Source organism: Chelon labrosus, assembly GCF_963514085.1.
Source record: "Chelon labrosus genome assembly, chromosome: 20".
NCBI lineage: Eukaryota > Metazoa > Chordata > Actinopteri > Mugiliformes > Mugilidae > Chelon > Chelon labrosus.
The window spans coordinates 13,673,559-13,698,146 of record NC_140353.1 but is presented as its reverse complement, the minus strand read 5'-3'; the positions used below and the strand labels follow the sequence as shown (position 1 = coordinate 13,698,146).

Sequence of the window (24,588 nt, the reverse complement as noted above, 5' to 3'; positions counted from 1 at the left end):
GCGTCTTCTGCTGTCTTCTCCGTCGTCAGTGCCTCTGGGAGCTTGTCTTGTTTGTGATATTGGCAGGTTGACCAGAGGGTGGCACTCTGGTAACATCAGTAAAACGGCGGTAAACAACATAATCTTGGACATGGGAGGGTGGCTAAAAATAGCGCTACACTCACGTTATAGAACCAAGATGCCTTTGAGGAACAAAATGAACACCTGTCTTATTCATATGGCACGCTGCAGGAGGACGAGCATAAATAATGCTTTGCAAAACATGTGATTACAGGATTCCTATTGAGGTGTAATCACTATGAATAGGTCAAATTAAGTGTAATTAGTAAGATCTACATGCGAGACATCTGTAGACATTTAAGACATCAAGGCATACTGTACTATATTTGAAGTAGAATAGAATAGAATATAAAATAGACATAAAATACCAGTCTCCAGCATCCCTTTTTATTCTGGTGTTTGAGATTCAGTAGTGTGAAGAGAAAAAAATAAATAACACAAGCTCATTTTCAGTTCATTTGATGGCGCGTGTTAAAGGCTGCACTTACTCCACTTAAAATTTTAATGTTGAATTATGGTGCTGGTGTTGAACTAGACAGGGAACTGCTTGAAACAGAGCACGCACAGTCATTGTGTTTGATCTGTAAATGACATGCTCTGTGTTGTGAATGTCTACAGAAAAGTAAAGCGCTTCGTTCGAAATCCGGCAACGAAAACAGGATGTCGGAGCATTATTTCACCAAAATCACAGTGCATCCGTCAAAGTCAGCGTTGATGAAACATTGCACACAGCCAAAACAAGCGCATATCGATAATCTCATCGACATAAAGTGCTATTGGCCAGTTGATGACTGCCAAGCGGGTGCTTTCTCTGGGACCTCTTCCTGTTTCAGAAAACTCCTTAGGGACTCAGCTATCGGCGAGCATTGACCTTCTATAAACTCCCCTCTGCTGAGACAGTGGCCCTGAGATAGACTGTGACCCTGCACCTACACAGCTCGACGACCTAAGTGGTTTAATCAACCTTTGAGGAGGAAAGGGCCGTTATGGGTGACGTTTAAGGTTGCACAAGGTCAGAGGGGATGAACGGATCAATATTTTAAGGGATGATCTGGAACTTGAGAACCCACTCGCAAACCAGTGGAAATTCCCACGCAGATGTGCAACTTTGGCCCACTTACCAGTCATAAAAGAAGAGGTCCATAAAACTCTCTGAAGTTCTTAGCTTAGAAGATTAAAGGAAAGGCCTGACATTTTGTTAAAGAGTCGGATGAGAAGATTGATGCTAATAGCTGGTTAGCTTGTATTAGCAAGACTGGAAACAAGGGGAAACTATCCTGTAGGTCCACCACCATCGGGCCATGGACTGACTGGTATTTTCTGTGGATCCATAGAAACTATTTTATCCATCAAAAACTAATAACACTACAGACCAACTGCGAGGTTATTACACAGACCTTGGTAAATGGTGTCTCAAGTCAAAACAAGGGTAAAATCGGTACTGTACGTAACAAAATGTGCTTACCTGCTGTTTACTGTATATAAACATGGACATCATGGACATCATGGACGTCAGCTTTGGGTTTCCTGAAGGGTGGTTTTGTAGTTCAGTATGGCTGGCTCCGTCCATCACCATCTCGGCAACATCTGAGTCCCTAACTCCCAGCTAATGCAAAAATGGTCAAAATGGCGGGGTGTGCATGGAGCTGAGGATGCTTCAGCAACCTGTGAGGGCATCCACTTGTCACTCACAGGAGCCCTAAATTATGGATAAATTTAAACCTTAATATAATTTAAAGGATTATCCATAGAGACCAAGTTTTTGAACCAGGCAGTAAATGTTCTTATATTTTTAACATGGGGGCCTATGGGGATTGTTTTGCTTTTGGAGCCTGTCTCAAGTGGTCATTCAAGGAACTACAGTTATGGCTTTATTTTTTTTATTTTTTTTATTTTGCCACTGAGTGCCAGTCAAAATGTGTTGCATCTTGTTTTTTAATCCACGCCAAAAACAAACTGCAAAAAGGACAGACTTTGGTTTAACAGGGGTTCTGTCACAATGAAGTTGCCAGGCAACCACAAAGGAGACAAGGAAGTAAGCACAGTAGACTCAGGCTGCATCCATGATGGTGTGCTCCCCCGCTGGCAATAGCTTCACATCTTACCAGACAGACATGAAAAATGGTATCAAAGGTCTTTATGTAACTTTCTTCAAAAGCAAACGCACAAAATGCTGCACTGTTCCCTTAGCATAATAAGTTTTTGTGGCACAGTAATGTAACAGAACAGCTAAAACCACTATCTCTATGTGAAAGCATGTGAGGTGAGTATGAATGGGATTATCTCTGGTACTGCTGTTTGATCACTCTCATTTTTTTTTTTTTTTTAATCAGATTTCATTCTCAGAATTTCATTCTGCTGAAAAGGGGTGTCTTGTTATATTTTTACCCAGCGTTTGCTGACCAGCATGCCCTGGCAACAATTATTTCCCGTGCATGTGTGTGAGAGGAACCATTAATAATCCGTTTAAGCGATGACAATGGACGCAGTGTAACGGCTGGACCCTCTCGCTGAGGTTGATTCCGGCCACGCGTCTCAGCCATCTCGTCCTGGGCGCAGGCCACGGGAGACAACAAGGCAGCCTCCCTCACCATTCTTCATTAAAGAAGAAATGACAGCAGCTGATACGGGCCTCTACAGAGAATTTCTTCGATACCCTTTAATAGATCCTCCACTCAATACCATCAAGACCTTGAATTCCCTGGGTCAATGTGCTTCTGTTGGATCAGAGTTCAACGAGTTTGACTCTGAGAATTGACCCTCCTTATTAGACTGTGCGTAATGAGCTGTGTGCAAAGTAGCACTGGACTGAGGGTTCAACAGGGCCATTAACCCTAATGAATGAGTCCTGCAGAGGATGGAGGATACTACAGTGTTAAAAACAGAAAATCAAAAACTGTGCATATTTCTGCATACGTGCTGCTGCATGTTGGTTGGAAGTTTCAGTATTAAGGCCTGTTGAGTTGCAGCTCATCTGATGCCCCTGACCCAGATAGTGACATGATGGGATGCGGATTTTATTTAAAGATAATAGACATGCCTGTGTAATGTACGACTTGTGAAATGTGTTTAGCCATGTTCGCAGCATGACAGCCCGCCTTGATCCTAAAACTGATCAACAACTATTGGATGAATGGCCTTAAAGCTTTGTTCAGACATTCATGGTGATGATTCCCAGTCACCTATATGCTCTTGTGAGTTTCAGTTAGGTGCCACCACCATGAGGCTGACATTTGATGTTTTGAGAAATGTCCCAACCAACAGGGGTACACCCAAAGGACAGGAAATCAAGCAACCCTGAAGTAAAAGAGAAAGGGGGCCCTCAGATAGTACTTTTTGACATATTATAACACAGAGAAACTAGGATCACAACTGCCTACCATAAGTGAATGGAGCTAACATTTCATAACATTATGAAAACTGGTGATCCCTGGGTCGTCAAATTGCATCAAAATTTCAATTTGTCGACGGTTTGCAACAACAACAAATCTATAGCATCATTCAAGTTTAACTAAGACAGCAGACATGTACTGATGTAGCTTTGTAATACTACAGCGATGCTTTAAAGATCCATAAAGCATCACTGTAAGAGCCATAAGAGCTCTGAGATTAGCTTCTTGTGAGAGATGTCTTTGGATATTTGGGCTGATAACCTATCGACATGACCAGATTTTTACATATTTTTACCCTCATGGCCACACAAATGGTTTTAGAAATGTAATGTAAGACTTATCAATCATTCATCAGGCTTTTTTTAACAAAAGCGTTGTTAGGAAATACCACATTTTCACAGCTCATAACAGAATTGTTATGTACAGACATGTTCCTGTGAAAATTCCCTGAAAGGCTTGCAATCTGTTGAACATCTGTTGTGATAAACATCCTGAAATAATCTAAATTCAGAGCGGGCAAGAATGAGGCCGACCCCAAACCAATATCGATGGGAACATTACCCGCAATCCCACCTGGTCAATCACACTAAATGCCCCATCCCCGCTGCTGTCGTCCAGCCTTTGCTCCTCAGCACCCTCACACTACAGGCCTAATCCATCATCCTGACTGCAGCGAGGAGGGATGGAGCATGCAGAAAAGCTACACTGAGGGATTTAACATTGTTACCTCCAGAGGCCATAAATCTCCAGCGGCCGCCTCCCAGACCCAGCAGGTGAGATCAAGTTAAGCTTTGCCCAGAGGAAACCAGCATTCATACGGTTTTATAAAAGAAACGCCAAACACTTTGCACCACACTCGTGTGATTAAACGTGAGACATGAGGGATGGGTAGATGCCACTAAGAAATAACATCTACTTTTTTTCCTCAGATATGTTAATGTATTGTATAAATTTACGTTCTTAAGATATCTCAATGATAAATGACATCATTAAAGACTGGAATAAAGATCTAATCTGCCATTTAACTTGACAAACAGTGTGGCTAAATGGACAGAAGTCTTCTGTGCATATCCCAAAGGGGCACTTTAGGTTCTTAGGCATCTAAAATTTAGATTTTATTTCCCTTTCAGGTAATATGATGTGCACTTGTGCCCCTACAATGCAAATATTCAATAAGGTACACACATTAATACTATTCTGTGTGCCTCCTGTTGACAACCTTCTACTGACGACATGGAAATCGTTCACACTCATTTAGATTGGTGCATTGATTGACTTTTAGGTCAAAGGCTAAGTGCTTCATTATGTACAAGGCATATAGACTTATTGTTGTTTCCGTTTTGTTCGATGACGTGCTCCCGGATGCCCGCCATCAGTCAACAATAAATCATGTACACTTGCTTTACAATGCATGGCCACATACTGAGACAATGACCTTCGGTGGAGTGGATACCTAGACAGATGCTAATGAAAATTTCATGTGCAATCACGCTCCTGGTTAAACGTAGCAGACATGTGATATTGCTGCAGCACATGTGACAGTGGCGACTCAGGGCACTGCGGCGGATGGCATTTTGCAGTGTGTACTGTAAATACAGCACTTAAGAGTGTTCCACTAAAAGCATGTTCAAAGAGGCATGAAACATACAGCAGCGGGGAGTGGACTGGCACTATTGAGAGGCTAAGGTCTGTGAATCGTCTATTTTTAAAAACGCAGTCTGGTCATTGTATATTTTATTTATGAGAGGACTGGCATCCTTAAATGAGAGCAAGCAGGCTTGTTCACCAATTGCCTACTTGAGGCAACTTTTGTCACTGAAGAGGGAGGAGGAGGAGGAGGAGGAGGAGGAGGAAATCTTACAGACTGTCTGATGCTTTGTGAGACCTCATAAGAGACTTCATGACTGTGTTTATCATTGCATGGAGACAACAAAGAAAGGTCATACAGTATGAGGCTTCAAAGGAGGTTATGATATTTTATCTCGTCCACGGCCACAATAGATAAAGAGAGAAATCCACACTAGCTACTGTTGTGCAAGAGCCTCTAACTGCCTTTGCTCTCTTACTGGCATCATTGCACACTCATTACCTAAAGATTTGATTGTTTAAACTGTAAATCAACTCTGCCAAAATTATTTACACTTCAGTGCATTCCTTTTTCTCTTAAAACCATGCATTACCACAGAGACCCGGGGATCAAACGTATTAAATATTTAACAAGCTTTCAATTGTAACCTTTGCAGGCCAACATGCCATGCGACCACAGCTCACTATATTCAAATGACAACCCCCTTCCTATGGCCAACAGCCCTCTTTCTTTCTACCCTACAGCACGAGCCAGGTTATCTTTAGTGCACATTGAATATTTATACAGCAGGCGGCTGGGGAGTCGGTCACTGATCTCTAAGGTGACTTGCCGAGCCTCTTTGGGGGGTGCTGGTGTTGCTGGGGTTGGCCCGGGATGAAGTCACATGGGACATATTGTCTCCTCAGTGTGTCCTTTTATTCCACTCAGGCAAAGGATTATGTTTTATGGTGGAATGTCTACCGCAGGCACAGAGGAGAAGAGTCCATGAGGTATTACAGCGATATTATGGTGATACGGTCATTAGATGAATGTCCAAATAAAGTAGAAGGCACACTTCTCGCCCAAACTATTCAGCTCAGAACGAGTGCTGCTGTGCACCAATAGTAAAAACCCTCATCACACCAGCTTAGACAAGCAGTGGGAAATATTTAATGATCTAATGAACATGATAATTGGAGTTTTAGGTTCAGGCCCTTTGATTTATTCTCCTCAAATAACAGAGGTGAGAGGAAAGGAAGGTGAGACGATCTTCATTATGCACAGAGCATTCGCATCCGGAGATGCTCTGAATGATAATCATGTTGTCTGAGATTGAAGTCAGCCTCGCTGCTAGGGGACAATTAGAGACGATATTAAAGAAGAAGCGAGGAGGCCCTTTTTTTATATATTGCTCCAAGGACTGTGATTTCTTTGGAGATCACTTTGCAGTGAAACAGAAAAGTGTCTGAGCATTTAAAATCTGAAACTGCCAGGAGTTGCATTGTCGCAGCTCATGCCTACATTTCTTTCCTGATGTGGGTTGTAGCTGCGAAGAAATGAACACGCCGACTGCTGTCAGAGAGCAATTTTCCCTTTGAGGTGAACTCTTTTTAATGCATTAGCAGCTGAGAGAAAATAGTGACCTCGACGTGCACTGGTAATAGACCAACCCATGCACAAGATGTAGCTGTTCACATTCTGTATTGCATACACTGTATGCAAAGTAGGTAGGAAAGTGGGCGAGTGAAGTTTTTAACTTTTTTTGGACTGTAGCGGCACAGACTTGTAAGAAAGGGTCCAATAATAAATGAGCAATTCTCAAAAGGCGTGGAGAAAGTTTCTGAGCATTGGCATTTCATTGTTGTAGCCACAAAGCTGTCCATGAACTGAATGTGTGAGATAAGTGCTTTGGAGCACAGACAGACTGAAACAAAAGAACATGAGGTGGAGATTGGTTTAGTAAGTAAGACAGGGGGAGGAAGCACTTCTGGCGTCCAAGGGCATCATAAACCCCAGCATGTGTCTGCACAACAATGCCAATAGGGGCACAAATTCTCCACACACTGGGAATCGATTTCACACAGAGAGGGGAGGACTTGGAGAGAGGCGTATCGGAGAGACGCTGAAATACTGCATCTTGTGTTATTGGATTTGGAGCCCAGTTTGCTGCAATTTATTTATTTTTTTCCCGAGCATCTGCAAGCTGGGGGATCCAGTCAAGTGAAGCTTCCCTGAGCCAGCACGAAAACCTGTGGCCAGCTGAGAAAAAGAGATTGTTCTGGGGTTTACTTTATGATAAAATTCATAATAAGCGCTTGAAAATAGTACGGAAAAAGTAGTACGGTGTGGCGCGCAGCAATGTGCACAAACTTCCTAATCTGAGAGCTATTATAGTTGGAAGAAAACATTTCAAACAAGGGCTGAAAATAAAATATGGCCCACATTCAAGTGTAAAAAAGGAGTCAATAGCTGCAAAGCAATGTGTGTTTCTCAATCCCACATGCATATTTTATTTGGCACACAACAAGACATGGACAAACATCACTGAGAGGTCCAGCGGTAGTGTACGAGCATCAGCGAGCAAGAAGAACCTGAAAATAGAGTCTTAAAAATAAATTCTGATGCGTTCGGGGTTATTTTCTTGTGGCGTCAAATGAGACGTTAAGATTGCTTTCATCTATTTCTGACGCGTCTTTCCTGAAAGCTGCGCTGTTATTTTAGCCTGATTATCTGGATACGTGATTGATCTTGAGACAGAAAAGGGAACATTAAAGAGAACCAGATGATGAGTACTACCTAAAATATAACAGGAGTATCACAGTGATGCCAAAGGTCATGTTAGAATCAGAATTAGCTTTTTAAAAGAAATTTGACTCTAGTTTTATATTGGTCTGAGTAGATATAATAGGTAACAACAAGGGGAATATACAGTATACAAGTAGGGTGGACAGGACTGTTAAGCTGTCCATATACCTATAGGTTTGCTTGCCACTTCATTAGGTACACTAGTGGAAACAAATGCATTCTAAACGGACTCACATGAGGTTGCCAAAAATAATAGAAACATGTATCAGTACAACACAGTGCAATTCAATGCTACTACTAGTTTTCACTAGTGTACCCAATGAAGTGAAGTGAGTGTCAGTGCACACTGCTCCGACTGCAAACATAAAAGATAAAAAAATACCAAGCTGAAAAAGATGGAATGGAATATCAGTAATAATGACGACAATAACAAATGCAATCAAATGTTTTATTAATATTTTAGTGATGTAAATTGCCATAAGGCTTTTTGTTTTCAGGCACCTGTTCCTGAGGCTCTCACTCCAAACATTGGCTCCTCTTCTTTCCATTGCTGCTTGCAGCCAAGTTGTTCATCTCAGATCCAAAGCATGTGATAGTAGTGACACGCCCCCTAGTGTTTCATGTCCGCCTGGCTGCCGGAGTTTGATAACCTTGCTCTGCGTCCGGGAGCATCACTGAAGGAATGTGAACGTGGATTTTGGATGCTCTCCTCTCCGCTGCTAATTGTTGATGCCGCCCCGAGGGTCTCTCGCATGCTGATCAGGGCTCAACCCCGGTCTCTTCTCGTCCCCGTCCGCTCGGACCTGCAATGATAAGCGCCGAGAGTGTTTTGGAGAGCGGGGATCAGCCTTGCATCCGGCTGGAGCCCCTGAAGAACACGCACTTGCCGGGCAAGGCGACGCCGACCGATGGGGTGGACGGCAGCCCCAAAGTGACAGCCAACGGAGTGCACGACATCGAGGACCGGATTCTGAGGATCACCGGCTACTACGGCTACAACCCGGGCTACTCCAGTCACAAAAGTGAGTGAAAAAAATTGGAGAAAAAAAGTGATTTATCAGTGATTGTTTCATTCATTTGAGATTTGAACGCATCTATTAGGACGTTGTGACGGAAAGAAAACATGATGCATGGAATAATGTTTGTACAAATGCAGAGAGAAAAGATGTTGGTGATTCGTTGGCAAAGGTGTGTGGAAGAAACCATGCACGATTCATCTTCCTATGCAAATTACTTTTTCATTTTAATTAGGCCGTAGCAGAGATTCTCTATTACAAACTCAGCTAACTGGGTTTTAATTATGGCTATTAAGAAGCAGCATGGTGTCAATCACTGCCAATGAGGCTGGAGGATGGGTGATCCGCTGGTTCATCCATCTCTGAGACACGACGTAAGGAGAGAAAAGAGAGAGAGAGAGAGAGAGATGCAAAACAGATCTTGCTCTATTAGGCAATGCAATTACACACCACATAAGTGCCATGCACACAAATTATGCCGCCTTTTTCAAATTCAATTTCAAAGTCGATTGTTTGAACACTCCACATGTTGGTGAGGCCTCATGATGGATAGTTTATTCCAAGCACTTAATTAAAACACTAAATTTCCAAACTCCATCAGCTCCTCCTGTGATCCATGGGAATACTGGCTGCTTTCTCCAGGCATGCTTGAGAAATCTCAAGCGCCTTCGCTCCTTTCCCTATCATTTTCACTTGTCACCGTGCTTTTGATTGGTGGGGGCAAGTGCTGTGATTTCTGCTGACTCCGAGACAACGGCCCGAGGTTCAGGAGGAGGGAGCTGATGGTGCACTTTGCTCGGGGAGGATCTTTAAAAATCTTGCCCTCCAGTTCTGTGCAAGTGCAGCCAGGGAGATTACAACGGGAGAGAAGAACAACCGTTATTACTGCGCTCTGTGAAAAGCCAATTGGTGGCGTTACAAATAGCTCTTTAGTAATGAAGTCAGGTGTGCAGAGCAGGCTTTTAAAAGGCCCGAAGCACTGGAGCAGAAGCAGCTTCTCAGCTGCTGTGTTACATAAGAGGCATGTCCATTGTTTGATCACTCTTTACAGAAATGAACTGACACTTTTTTAATAAATTACCAAAAAACTGATTCAGATGCTGATACCTTTTACGTCAGTTGAACTAGACTCCCTCACATTTCCCTCTGATTGTTATGCAAAACCACAATTTCATGACTTAGAGAGAAAAGAGGTGCACTCTCAATGTCATGACCTAATCTGCTGCTGATATGCAGTGCCCCGGTGACACAATGCATTACTCTGACTAACATGTTTCAAGTCCCAAAGGAAATGTGGCCAGATAAGGTCTCATTCAATCAAGAGCAGCTCCAGCTGAGGCTGTTTCAGGCGAGCTAAGAGCACCTTGATGGATTTTTAGATAGAGGCCGAGGAAGAGGAAATGAGCCTGTCGCTCATTAACTGCCTCACGTTTATCAGGAGTGTCAGTTGCAGTAGATTAACCACGAATGCAATCTGACATTTCATTTGAGAAAATATCTGCTTGTCCAGATCAATTCGCTGAAAGGAAACCCGATTATTGAGGAGCGCCCAAAACTTTAAATTGGAGACAGATTGAACAATTCACGGGCCTCTAAGACAATGCCAACACTGTGTAACAAATACAGAGCTTTTGGAGAAAATTAAGTTTTCTACTATTGTCTGATGTGTGTGTTTTACATGTGAAATATAAAAAGTTGTGATCAAACAAGTCAAAACTAACACTGATTAAATAGCGTTTAATTTGTACTTTTTAACAGTTTAAACTGTTTAATTGCAATAGCGATACACGCTATCATGGACCGCTGAAATGTGCTTTGAACGTGCTTTAATGAACGTCCTTAAGTGCGTGTGACATGCACGCACGCTAAACTATTCATCAATTAACTGAGAACAAACAGAATAACCAATAAGAATAAAAAGGTGTTACTTGCAGCTCTAGTTTCCAGTTTACAGACCTCTGTCTTCCCCATCTCATTGTCTACTGTGTGCCTCAGCAGGGGGAAATGAAAGATGGGTCGTCATCTAGGATGTCATTTCAGGTGTAAGGAGCAGGTGCGGATTGCTGCAGCCATATCTAGTTTACAAAAGCTACTGTGTCATGTGAGAGGAGGCGTCATTTGATTTTGAAAGACATTTCCCATTACTCTGATAGAAAACGCCATCTGCACCCCTGTGTTCCTCCGTCAACCGAATTCTGTGCCTGCCACAGTCAACAGAAGGTATTCCTCAAGGCGGTGCACTGCCTGCACAGCTATTAAAAACGCTGTTGCTGGTGCTGTCACTACGTGTCGGACTAAATTACTTACGCACACGTTCATCCTCCTCTGAAATGTAGTTGTTATCGTGAAAAGGCACTTTCTTCACCGGTGCCCTCTGCCTGGAAGCATCGGTATCACTCACTTCGCTTTGTTTACACTGTGGATTGAGAATAACCTGTCCCTCAAGCTGCTGAGTACAATTTTCCACAAAGGATGAGACAAAGGAGCACGTAAATAGAACAGCAGGCTGATCCTGCCAAGCCTATGGGGTGATGATATATTTAGTAAGATCTTGTTGCCAGTTTGTTATTATTGCCACTAGCCATCTGTGTGTTCAAGATGCCTCTGAGGAGGATTGTGGACTACATTTGGAGACAAGGTCTAGGCTGTGACACATACAGTACAGTCATGAACATGATGATTATTTGTGATTACCAGAAAGTAAACACTACCACAGTACCAGTGCAATATTTCCTATTGCTCAACTTTATGTTGATAAAAGCATGAAATGCATGCAAGAGAAAAGTTGAAATGGACTTGACTTTAAGTCAGGAAAGTAAAAGGCAGCATACTCTGCAAGCACTAACAATGCAGCAAATGCTTCCTCAGCATCCCCTGAATATCATCACTGACCCTTGTTTTAAATGGCTAATTTAAAGTAAGTATGTGCTTGCACACTCCCCGCTGGGTAAATAGGTACAGTGCAGGAGAAATGACAGGTAATTGTTGTGGCAGCCCCTCTCAGCACTGGACCTTTGTTGTTCAGCGAAAATCACAGCAAGACAGCAGCACGCTCAGGCACTCAGAAGAAAATAATGAAGGAAGTACAGGAAAGATAACAACTTAACGCCATGCTGTGTGTTTTCATGCCATCTACACAGAGAGTCTAGAGACATAAACAAAAGAAGATGGTTTTGACTGCATACGTTCTTGTGCTTTTACAGGTAACTCACATTACCAGTTTTGAAACCATATAGAGAGAGTATTCATTGCAGGTGAATCATCCTTTTCTTCCTCAAACATTCTGTACGTGCACCTACTTATTTTGGACCGTCCCATTCCCATGCCTGCTCACTCTGCGCTATTTATAACCTGGGCCGACGAATGGGATATGAGCTTTGCTTGAATGACTCCTTGAGTGCTGCAAGCCTTACGTGCTCCTGGGACCAGTAGAAACATCCTGCAAGTAATAGATGGAGTATTTCTCCACAAAGGTACAGAGTCGCTTACCTGTGCTCGTGCCACAGCGCAGCTGGTCAGAGGTTGTAGTGCATATTGTACTGTATGGCAGGTGATTCATTGTTTTGGCTCGCACCAGCAATTTAAGGTATTACTAGAACTTGCAACAATTCAAAAGTAATATCTCAAGGCCTTTAGCGTGGTTAGCAGCGTAACACTGCCCCCTTGTGGTTTGTAAATCTCATAACAACAATAAACCTGTCACATTCACCAATTAAATACCAAACAGTGGTATCACACCAGTGCTAGTGTTTTCCAAAGTTTATATTGCATGGGAGTCGTTAGGGGATTATTTGTATGTGAAATGTGTATGCGTGTGTGTATGAATGCATTGCAATGGCACTATTGAGCTTTGCATGTAATTAATATACAAAAGTAATAAATAACTAAAGCAACGAGCTTTAATACACCAACAAAGAAATAGTATTTAATGAGGGCTGGCCATGTGATGACTGAGTTGCTCTTGTAGTCAGTATTAGTGCTGTGATTAATTAGGCACATTAGATTGGTGCACTTCTGTTTTGCAAGAGTATTTTTTTTTTCAGGTTATTTGCAAGATATTGGGAAAACACAATAATTTCTATCTATATCAACCTGTAAATAATGTCCACTACAGTTAAATAAATGCTTGATGGATTGGAATGAGTAGCTTGGACTTTTTAAAATATACAATTTAGTCCACTAACTCCAAAGTGTAATGGCTGAAGAGCAGGTGCATAAAAACCTTGACATATAAATTTGGCGCCCATTTAATATTTCTTCTGTATTCAGTCATGCTCACCACTAGGTGTCCTCCTCTCTCAGTTCTTACTGCTCTGGTTGAGTTGATGGTTTGAGGTCCAGTGACACACCTGACAGCCAGAAATTTGCTCAGAGTTTTTGCCCAGACCTCGTCTCAGGTCAAATCGGTGTCGTGCGTCGCTCTTCTTTGCTCCTGGTCCTCGTCGAGATGCGATGAGTAACAGAGAGGTGCTAAAGACAAAGAGCCTTCTACTACAAACTGAGGAGTGTTGGTTAATCTAAATGACAAAAGAGCCTGAATGGGCCGAGTGCGTCAGTGTGCACAAGAGAACCGCTGTTGCTATGGAGGTAAAGAGCGAGGATGCTGTGCTATATTGTGTTTGATCTGAAATGCGTGCAGAACATGTTATATACTCTCAGTTTGCAGTTTGTTAGTCACACCTAGATGTTATACAGCTTAAGTTTTTTTCTGATTTTAGCCGAAATAGTTTGATTCAAATTTAGGAGGTGAACTGGTGAACAATTAATGTTGAATTGTGGTGTTAAACATTGAAGAGAATGGAACGTGTTTCACTGAAATCAGTGATCAGTGCTGTTTTCCAGGTACTAATGCAAAAGGAAAAAAAAATAAATAAACACCATCTGCTGGTTGGAGCCGACCCTGTAATGTTTTAAACCAACATTAGATGTAGACAGAACAGAACAGAGAGAGAAATAATCTCCTCAAAACTTGAAGCCTTGGTCTAATATTTGAGATTGAACAGCGGCCTCGCATAGAGCCTCTACTCCAGGTATTTCTCTTAATCCGATAGTGATTAGCTTCCCGGGTTCTGCTGACTGGATGGTTTTTCTGTCCTCTCCTTGTCTAGCTGTTGGCTCCTCTCATTAGCAGAGCTATTTTTATGTTAACCCTCCTTGTCTCTGGGGAGGGGGGGTTCCATACCCCCAGCTTATCCCGTGCTTACACCTGACCAAACATTATTGCTTGCCACACATTTAATTACCGTAAACATTTCAAATAATGTCATCACTAAAACCTGTGTTTTAGAAAACCTGTAAAAACTTGATGTAAAGTTTTTCCAGAGTTGTCACGTTGACTGTATATACCAAGGTTTAATTGACTCTGAACTGAACCTCGGCTGACTCTCTGCCACTCCCCAGTAAAATGTCCTGATTTACTGTAGGCCTGTACTGTAAATAGCCTTTAAGTAGATATATTTTCTTTTATTTGTCAGTACGTGGTAACAGGTCATGACGTCTTAAAGGCGTCTATACGTCTTTAAAACATCATGCCGTCCTTAACGGAGCATTTACACGTCTTCTCAATAGGTTCTGGCTAACTTCTTGCCACAGATGACATATTCTGGCTGAGTTTGTCCTTTACTAAAACCAAAGTTAAGATAGCTCTCTTATCTCAGTACTTTATCTTACCATATTTCCTTACTTTTGTTTTTGATAGCAATGAGTAATCAGCACTTTGAGTGACCACAGAGAATCAGTAAGCATGCAGTTTTGGACTCCCCAAAATTAGCCTGCATTCAAACAAATATAGTCCCATTACCTTCGCTCTGCTGGAACGTGGCCCTGTTTTTTTCCTTTGTGACAAAGAGCCAAAACATAACTGTGCTGTTTTTCTGTTCTCTCACAGCCTGAAGGATGCTCTGACAAATATTCAGATCTGCTATGCTGTTTGTAGCTTCACCAGAACTTTGTCTGCTGTGCACTGAAAAGTAGAGACAGACAAGAAGAGGGGGGGCTCTCTGATGTAATAATGGAAAGCCTAGACTGCAAAATAGCACTCATTTTCTGTCTTTCAGGTCACCTCGCCACTGTCCCTGCTTGACTGGTGTAGATTTTACTGGTGAGGGATGCAAAACATAGACTATATTGAGATTCCATTACCCGGCTGTATAGCCTCTTGTATGCATGCACTAGGTATTGATACGTTGTTGATGTGGAGAACCAAGCAACATTTAAGTCCATTAACTCTTCAGATGAAACCACAACTCCAGATAGAATGACCGGACGGGTTTTTCTTGAAATGGAAAACTCCTGACCACGGTCCTGAGGCTGACTCACATCCTCACCCAGACTGACCCCCCCCCCTTGAATCCACATCACCAGTCAGAGGGTGTCCCTTCACTGTGCACTGTTCATAGCATCTCAGTGTTAATATTTAATGTAAAAATATTCCATTGACATTAAAGAACCTGTAGAAGTATCTACTTAGATGAAAGTAAAGAAACGCCAGTCAAAACTGCTTACGGTAAGTAAGACTGATTAAAGTAATGACATACTCTCCAGAAAGCAGAGCCTCCTCAGCCAAAACTCAATAACCACTTGCTATAAATAGACTGTTTGTGATTTAAAGTTGTAAACACCTCAAACACGGATCTGGTACCTTAAATGTGTTTTAAAAAACACAATGTTTTCTCCTACATGAGTGGAGTATGCATATACCATGTGGGGTTGCATTTAATAGTGCTGTGTAGACATGCTGCAGTGGAGTGGGGACTGTGTGGGTAGAGACATGGTTTTTGAATTTTTCGTTCACATGCTGGGGGCCACAAGAAAGAGCTCTGCTAATGATCTGACTCTCAAGGAGTAGTCAAGAGCAGGAGATGTGTCAAGAAAGGAGAGAGTCACTGGAAGACAGAGGACAAGAGTATACAGAGATAGCCGAGGAGGGACGGAGTGAGGGGAGCCTGGTCAGGTAGAAAGGGGAGGAGAGGAGCAAAGGAGGAAAGGAGGGGGCACAGCTAACACAGCATAATTAGCCCGGGCTGCTTGGTTACCTTCCAAACAAAGCTGCTGATTTGTGGAGCAAGGGAAGAGGAGGGGAAATGTGAGTGAGACAGAGAGAGGACAGAGGAGGGGGAGGATAGAAAGAGATGAGGGGAGTGATTGCACCATGCCACACACACTTGAAGCTCAGTCTCCCTTGGAGACAGTGGCAGCGCTGGATCAAGGCATGACAGTGCAACAGTAGAGTCTCCACTTCGCTGCACTTCCACTGAGCTATCTCCACTGAGCTGTGTCACTATCCAGACAGAAACAGAGCGCGAGCACCAGTTAACAGCGAGAGCGCTGGGCCGGAGAGGAACGGAGAGTCCGGACTGGAGTGCTGGGAAGAAGACAGAAGAGTTGACAGAGATCTGGGAGGAGGTGGGGGTGGTGGGGCAGTCAAGAGCGTGAAGTATAAGCGGAGGAGTCAGGAGTCTGAGGATGCACGGAGCTAGCGGGAGGAGCTGCTGAGCGTGCAGCATCCCAGGCACACTACTAGACTCACATTCAAATACACACACCTTCCAGGGGAGGACAGTGTGTGGGGGCCCCAGTGGAGAATGAAGAAGCACTCAGCCCGAGTGGCTCCTCTCAGCTCCTACAGCACTCAGGTTCTGACCTGCCCCAACTCTGAAGGTAAACTGAAAGAACCAGAGAGGCCCAAGATGCTGTTTATATTAAACTGTGTATACATTATGTGATTAGTTAGGAATTTAAATGTTGGCAGAATTAGATACTTAAAACTATAGAGTATTTTTATTTATATGGCAGAGTATATAGAGTGTAGTGATATGAAATACAAAGAGTGTGATATACTAAGTCTTAAGTCTATGCTGCATTTACTTGGAACATGTGACCTCAGAAATGAATGTCAGGCAAATGCTTTGAAACAGCTTTGTAACAGATTTATGTTGATGGATGTTCAGTCTCCTGCCTACAACGTTGAGAGGAAGTGGGAGAGAAGCAGCATATGTTCGGTTGTTTTTGGCTGCCCTTCGTGGCCCAGCACTCATGTAAAAAATAACAAACAGGCCCAAGTCAGCTGCTTTCACATCTGTTAGGCAGCTTCCTCTCATCTGATTGAGCGTCTCCACTCTCACAAAAGCCCTTCACCATGAACTTATGTAACAGAGATCTTAGAGTGATACCATATCTGTATCACCATATCCATGCCACCTCTTCTGACCTAATTTGGAAAAAGACTTAAAACATTTTGTAGTAAGCCTAGCTACCACCGTAGGCGCTACTGTGAGCTTCTTACTGGTTTCAGCGGGGCTCCATCAATCAGTGTCACTGGTGTACAGTTGGAGCATCATACTGCGTCACACAGAGTGGATAACCTTTGTAGTGAATGGCAGCAGCCCCGTGTTTTATCTAACGAGAATTAACACTTGCGCCAGTATCCTGTCAGTTCTTTCTCCTTTGACAGAGGTAGAACGGAGCTTGTCTCCATTTCAAATAAGCAGATATTCCAGCCCTTTTGTTAATATTTGGTTGTATATTTAGAGTCTGATAGACTGGCGACCGGACCAGGGTGTACCCCGCCTCTCGCCCGATGACAGCTGAGATAGGCTCCAGCAGACCCCACGACCCTTAACAGGAACAAGCGGTTACAGAAGATGAATGAATGAATGAATATTTAGAGTCCGTATTTTAATCTTCTCGATATTATATAATAAGGGCTGTACCGACTAGTTGACTAGTCGACTTTCCTGCTGTGCCATGATGCTTTAAGCAGGAAGTCGACTAGTCGCCGATCAGATAGATAGATAGATAGATAGATAGACAACTTTATTGATCCCTTAGGGAGGTTCCCACAGGGAAATTGACGTGACAATAATAACACGACGGCTCCGAGAAGGCAGGTGAGGAGCCCAGTGTGTCTTAAAGCAAACTAGCAGCGGTTCATCAAGAGTGTGGAAATATTTAACTTAAGATGAAGCCCATTCTTCCGTGACATGCAGAATATGTAACAAATGCACTACTGCATTACAAACTCATCTGAAAAGGCATCTACTAATGCTACCAGAGGAACGGTGCAGTCAATTGCCGTGACAGAGAGAAGAATCCACAATTTGTTGGTGAATTCATTCATTCATTCATTCATTCATTCATTCATTCATCTTCTGTACCCGCTTATTCCTGTTAAGGGTCGCAGGGGTCTGCTGGGGCCTATCCCACCTGTCATCGGGCGAGTGGCGGGGTACACCCTGGACAGGTCGCAGGGCCTTGTTGGTGAATTTCATTGTCTAAAGTCATTAGACCTTTAGCTGCTATACAGGGAAAAGGCTTTGGAGATATACCACTTTTTTATCTGTTAAGTACTATTAAATGCTATTGATGGTGCCGATTTATATAGGTTATACATATCTGTAGCGCACAGTATTGTTTACGTTCAGTTCTGTTGCGTTCTATTAGTCGACATTGTTGCTGTGGTTGTAGAGAGTGTTTTTTGTCCTTGATGTCAGTTAATGCACCATGAAAGAGACGGAAGTTATGGCAGAGCTGAGAGCCGCATATTATAAGTATCAGACTGACGGTGTTTATAGTGTTGACCACATATCACCACATATTAGTCGACTATAAAACATTGGAATTCGTTCAAACCTCATATAATCACATCTGGGACCTGACAAATCTGTTCATCATTCTGTAAAACCACCAGGGCTCACAATTATGCACCAAGTTATTTGTGACATTTGGCGCTCAGTTAAAAAGTCCAAGTACTTTTAGACTACTACCACTGAATTTGAGTTCTGTTACAATTAGCTACACTTACTCTGAGTCTCAAATTTAACCTCAAATAGCAGTTTTCTGCTTTAGTAGAGCATTTTTCTGCAATACTGTGCTGTCAGCCAGTGTATGGCAGTGATCCTTCTTTCTTTTGCAACTTTTTAGCACCAACATTAGTCAGCAATAACGCTGTCTGTTGTGAAAATGCAATTTCGGCCACGAGAGCTGGTTTCATGAAGCAGGGGGATAGTAGAGTTATTATATTACCGCATCTTGGCACCAGATCAGCCTGTAGTGGCTTTTTACCTCAGGGCAGAGGAGCTCGCATGCAACACTAAAAGCTTTAGGTTTTGTCTGTGCTGTGAAACGCAAACCGATGAAGAAAAGCAGACATAAATGACCAAATAAAGAGCTGCACCTCTGTTGCAGAAATATCAGATCTCCCTTTTCCAGCTTACCTCTAACAAGGGTCATTAGGCTGATTAAGAATCCTTGCTGTTACAGAATGTAATTAGACCAAATCCCTCTGTGATCCTGGAGAAACTAAACTGTATTATGTCGAACATTTTGTTTCTCCTCATACTGTGGATCTGCTCAGAGCAAAGTGAAATGTTGGACATGAGGGTTTTATCTTTGTGCTTCTTGAGGGCATGTTTACAGTCTGTCATCAACTGAAGTGGACTGAAAAAGTCTGAGTGTGTCAGACGAAGTCACTGTTATATTCTCTGGATGCTAATGGTTTCCTTTGTCACCCATAGTTTGAGGGTTGTTGGTAACTGCTCTCTAAGTGGTTATTTTCATTTCTGCACTGTGGACCATATAATTACATTATAATTTTACTGAAGGCCTTGGAATTTCTAAGATCTAAATACTTTTTCCATCACTGCATTCATGTGGCTCTCATCTGTGACTTGGGTACAGTTACAGCATCACTTACATCACTTAAATACTCTTACTTGGTGCCTATGATCTCAAGCTTTCATTCAAGCTTATAAAGTTAAGGTAGTAAGACCTTGGAGCTCTTTTATTGATAAATGAAGTTACTTATCTGTTGTCTGTGAAGGTTCTCAGTCATCCAGCTCATGGTATATCCAAAAACGTTAAAGAAAGGCAACTGGACTGGGAGAGTTTCTCAAAGACGTTTAGCTTCTTCAGTTCGAAGCCTTGTGCTTAAAGGTTTCATGGCTTCTTCCTCTCCTTGTGTCCAATAAACAGGATATCTGGCTATACTGAATGCATATTCTTATCAGTCATTGGTTCTTTGAAGAGTTGCGCTACACATTTTTATTTGTGATTACAGTCCACTTTCAAAATACATGTCACTGATTCTACTCCCAATGCCATACTGCTAATGTCTCCAAGCACCTAACAAATAAATTACTATCAGATGCAATAATGGCGTTACTGTAGAGGAGAGACACTACTGCTGCAAGTTTTAGTCTTCTCCAGTGTCTGTAGCCATGGTGGAAATGGCAGAGCTTTACGTGCTGAATTAGCAAAGAGAGCTTGGGCAGCGCCCGGCACATGTCATCTTTTATTCCTGCCCTGGTGTAAATTGATCACACTCTTGAAAGGTAAAGAACGCATCTGAGCTCTTTCCAGAAATGCTTCCACACTCACAGCACTTCACATATTATACAGCACAGTTAAAGCCCAGAAGCCACTTACTCCTGCAGTCCATTAGGGCACTGAGCCAGATATCCCGTGCGTCACTGGCATAAGATTAAAATAAATCTATCTACATGTTTATTTGGTGTTACTACATGTTGGCGTTTTGCTCTATAAGATTCTCATTCACGTGTTTCACCGTGCCCCACAGGAACCCTTTTCACGGCAGGAATGTAGCGCAACTTCCAAGGTTGACATGACTTTCTTGTGGAATGTCATGTGGTTAGGTTTAGTCTTGCTTTCTGGGCGTCAGGTTTCTGTGCACACCTGACTACAATGGCTGTACAGTAGATGCTGCATCATGAGGCGGCAAAGCTATTTATGACATGCACGGCCACCATGCTAACCCGACACATTTTGAACAAAGCCCTGGCTCGTGTGTTAGTGCCTTTGCAGCAAGAAATGCTAACTGAGGTAGTGATCACTGAGGACGAGTGATCAATAAATGCAGGATCCCAGCCAGGGAGTCATAGTGTGGGCAATATAGTGTAGCACATGCTAAGTTTAGACATTAGATTTTTAAAGGAACTCACCTCTGTGAAGGTTTTGCAGATAAAACAAATTTGGACAATGAATTTTCTTTGACTTTCTTCTTCCTTTCCTGTCTGTCATCAGGAGAGGATGGTTCAGAGTCGCATGCCGAGACACCTGGCAGTGAGACCAGCGGAGAGAGCCGGTCCTACCATAAGTGCACCAACACCGCTCTGAAGGTGCTGGGTGGTCTGCTCATGGTGCTGTGTGTTTCCTCCTCCTGGGTGGGCACGACTCAGGTGGTGAAGCTGACCTTCCAGTCATTCTCCTGTCCCTTCTTCATCTCCTGGTTCAGCAGCAACTGGAACATCCTCTTCTTTCCTATCTACTACTCGGGGCATGTAGTTACCACACGGGACAAGCAGACACCCATACAGAAATTCAGGTAAACTTCCAAAAAAAAAATTGCAATACGATTACACAGAATATGCGTGCTTACTAAAGTTATTTTTACGCTGTATTATCACTGTGGTGGAATCAAAAGTAAATAGACTTTTTTTTACAGTGAGCTTAGTATCACGTTACAACAAAAGCTCCATTAAAGGCCCCTGAAAGCTTTGCTGCTCTTTATATTCAGCTGCAACACATTTTAAATCACTTGACTATACTGTACAATAGGAGGAGCAACCAACATTTCCTTCCTCTAAGTATAGTCTTCCAAATTATGACAATTTTCTGAGAGGCAAAGAAGTCTGAGACAACTTTTTTTTCCTGTTGTGTTTCTTTCTAACAGGGAGTGCAGCAGGCTCTTTGGGGAGGATGGAATGACTCTCAAGCTTTTCGTAAAGAGGACGGCACCCTTCTCAATCCTGTGGACACTCACCAACTACCTGTACCTCTTAGCCTTGAAGAAACTGACCGCCACTGATGTCTCTGCCCTCTACTGCTGCCACAAGGCCTTTGTCTTTCTCCTGTCATGGATTGTCCTCAAGGATCGCTTCATGGGTGTTCGGGTCTGTATGAAAACATAAAAAAAATCATTTGTATTATTCTTTCCGCTGGTGCTGGTGTTATAGATGGCTCTGAATCTCTGTCTACAGATTGTGGCGGCCATAATGGCCATCACAGGTATCGTCATGATGGCTTATGCTGATGGTTTCCATGGTGATTCCTTTGTGGGTGTGGCACTGGCTGTGGGGTCAGCCTCAACTTCAGCTCTCTACAAGGTCAGACTGCCAAGAACATTGCAATTTGAAGTTTGTGTGATTGAAATACTCGCGTTAACTTCAAGTTTGTTATCATTTCCTCACAATCCAGGTGTTGTTCAAGATGTTCCTCGGCAGCGCCAACCTTGGAGAAGTGGCTCATTTTCTTTCCACCATGGGATTTTTCAACCTCATCTTCATCTCCTGCGTGCCCCTCATCCTCTACTTCACTAAAGTAGAGCACTGGGGCTCTCTGTCCTCACTGCCCTGGGGATACATGTGTGGACTGGCAGGACTGTGGCTGGGTAAGACTGCATGCACATCCTCGTCAAGAGGGAGACATGACATGTGTTTCAATGAACCAAGTGTTTTGAATTAAGTTTAAGGCTGCAACTATTCATTTCCAGTTCTTTTCAATTAATCACTAGATCTATAACATGTCATGAAATAATCAAAAATTCCTATCCAAATCTTTAGCTGATATTGTGATTATTTTGTCTGACATGAAGCGTATGCATTTCGTCCACCATATAGGCTAAAAGCTTCATATGTAAAAAAAAAAAAAAAAACACAATTTATTTTGAAGGTTGAAGGATGGGACATTCCCTGAAGAGTTGCAGTGGTACTATGAATGGTTGTACAAGCTTCTACGGAAAGCCAAGAAAGAATTTATTGATTCTATTAAATCTGTGCAAGAAATAGTCATTTGATTAATTAATTGTTGCAGCTTTGATTCACTTGTAATTTACGACGTCTTCCTCATCTCCTACAGTGTTCAACATCTTGGTCCATGTTGGAGTGGTGCTCACTTACCCCATTCTCATCTCCATAGGAACACTGCTCAGTGTGCCAGGCAATGCAGGTGAGGTTTCTTTTTAAGAATTAATTTCAACGGACTAATTTTTAATCCTTGATTACATTAACGACCGTGATTGTGGGGAAAGAGAGTAAATGACCACGCAGAATGTGGTTTTGTACTGAGAGGTCAGCACTTAAGGCCACTGTAGCGAACTGTTTACGCAGCAAGTCTGCCCCTCTCATCCTGGAAACCCAATCATCAATGTGCCTCGACAGACCCTGCAACTATCCTCTCGCTGAGGGAGGATCAGGTTGCCAAGGCGACACTAAATGCCTGCAGACGAGTTGTTTTCTTTAACAACGATGGACTGTATGAAGGTCAGTGGGTTACGCCAACTTGTCCCAGAGCTCCAAACCGCAAAGACACAGAGGATAAAGTGGATCACTTGTGCTGATTATAAGCCGCATTTGCTACTCTCATCCTCTACAGCCGCAGTGTCCTGTGGTTTATCTTACTTTATGTAATTAATCTTCATTTGTTTTCGTTTCTCCCCCATCCTCATTCCCCATCCTGCTCTTTGGCTCCCTCTTTTGTTCCCGTTTTTCTTTTTCCTGCTGTAGCCGTTGATGTTTTGAAACATGAGGTGATCTTCAGCGTGGTGCGCCTGGCAGCCACCTGCATCATCTGCCTGGGCTTCCTCCTCCTGCTGCTGCCTGAGGAGTGGGACTCAGTCACGCTGAGCTTCCTGACCACCATTGCAGACAAGAAGTCTGAGGAACACGGCGAGGAGCTCACAGAGTCCAGCGTCCACACTCGAAGCCGCAGTCGGGCAAATGGCACCGTCTCCATTCCCTTGGCGTGACGTCGCTCTGATGTTGACCGTCTGCTCATATTCCTCCAGTGCCCACCCATCCAGTAGTGGGATGTTCTGTCCAAAGGGACTCACTCATCAGGAAGACAGGAAGTATTGTCTTGAACTTCACTCTGGAGATGTACCTCAGTCTCTGTCACTTAACAACACAAAGGGGACATTTATGGATCATGCAAACTAAAAATAGCTGAAAGTGTTATTTACTTTCTTGAAATACTTGCCACGCTCCGTCCCTCGCACGCACCCAAAACTAAGAGCTGACTGGCTTCCCCTGATGTGCTCTGCGGACTGTATTCTGTGAATATAAATATTGGCAGGGCCAGTTTGGCTCAATCTTATATGTATTTATGATATTTATTTAGATCTGTATCAATAAGAGTATTAATTTTAAGTCTTACTGAATAGTATTATATACAAGAATGGCAATTATACTATGCGTAATGTACAGGCCCTTTTGATTTTCTAATAAAAGATGTAAAACCCTCCAAAAAGCAGTGCCTCCCTGTTCTCAATGTGTACTTGGTGTTAGTTGTTTATTGGTATTCTGGAAAATCTTTGTCGCTTGCATCAGAATTAACAAGGATACATGAATTTCCAGGTTATACAAAGTGTAAAAGAACATCATTGTCTCTAAACAGAGAACTGCAGTAAGCATATAGGTGCATTAACTGTGCAGCCTGGCATCCTACATGTACATTAACATACTACGATGACCCAGATGATAATCAAACATAGGAAAAAGATCCAGAAATACTAACAGTAGGGTATACGATTACGTTTTATAGTTAAAAGACACATAATACTGTGTACACAAAACCCTCTGTATAGGTTGTATGACCAGAATAGACAGAAAAAGACACATATTTATTAAAATACATATTAAAAGCTTGTGGGCTGAACTTTTATGGCTAGTATATTCATTTAATATATTTATATTTGATTATTTCTGGGCCAGTATTATTTCTGGGCTAGTTTAAT

The 24,588-nt window shown here is 42.7% G+C and overlaps 1 protein-coding gene across 1 annotated transcript; it reads left to right on the top strand.

Annotated features, from left to right (window-relative positions):
• The first annotated feature begins 16,306 nt into the window (after positions 1–16,306).
• slc35f4 (solute carrier family 35 member F4) lies at positions 16,307–24,391 on the top strand. The gene is made up of 7 exons (XM_084569596.1): positions 16,307–16,499; positions 20,880–21,180; positions 21,529–21,748; positions 21,836–21,961; positions 22,053–22,245; positions 22,713–22,802; positions 23,360–24,391. Exons 1-7 carry the CDS (start codon positions 16,424–16,426, stop codon positions 23,599–23,601), a joined length of 1,248 nt encoding a protein of 415 aa, XP_084425722.1. The 5' UTR covers positions 16,307–16,423; the 3' UTR covers positions 23,602–24,391.
• The last annotated feature ends 197 nt before the right edge of the window (positions 24,392–24,588 follow it).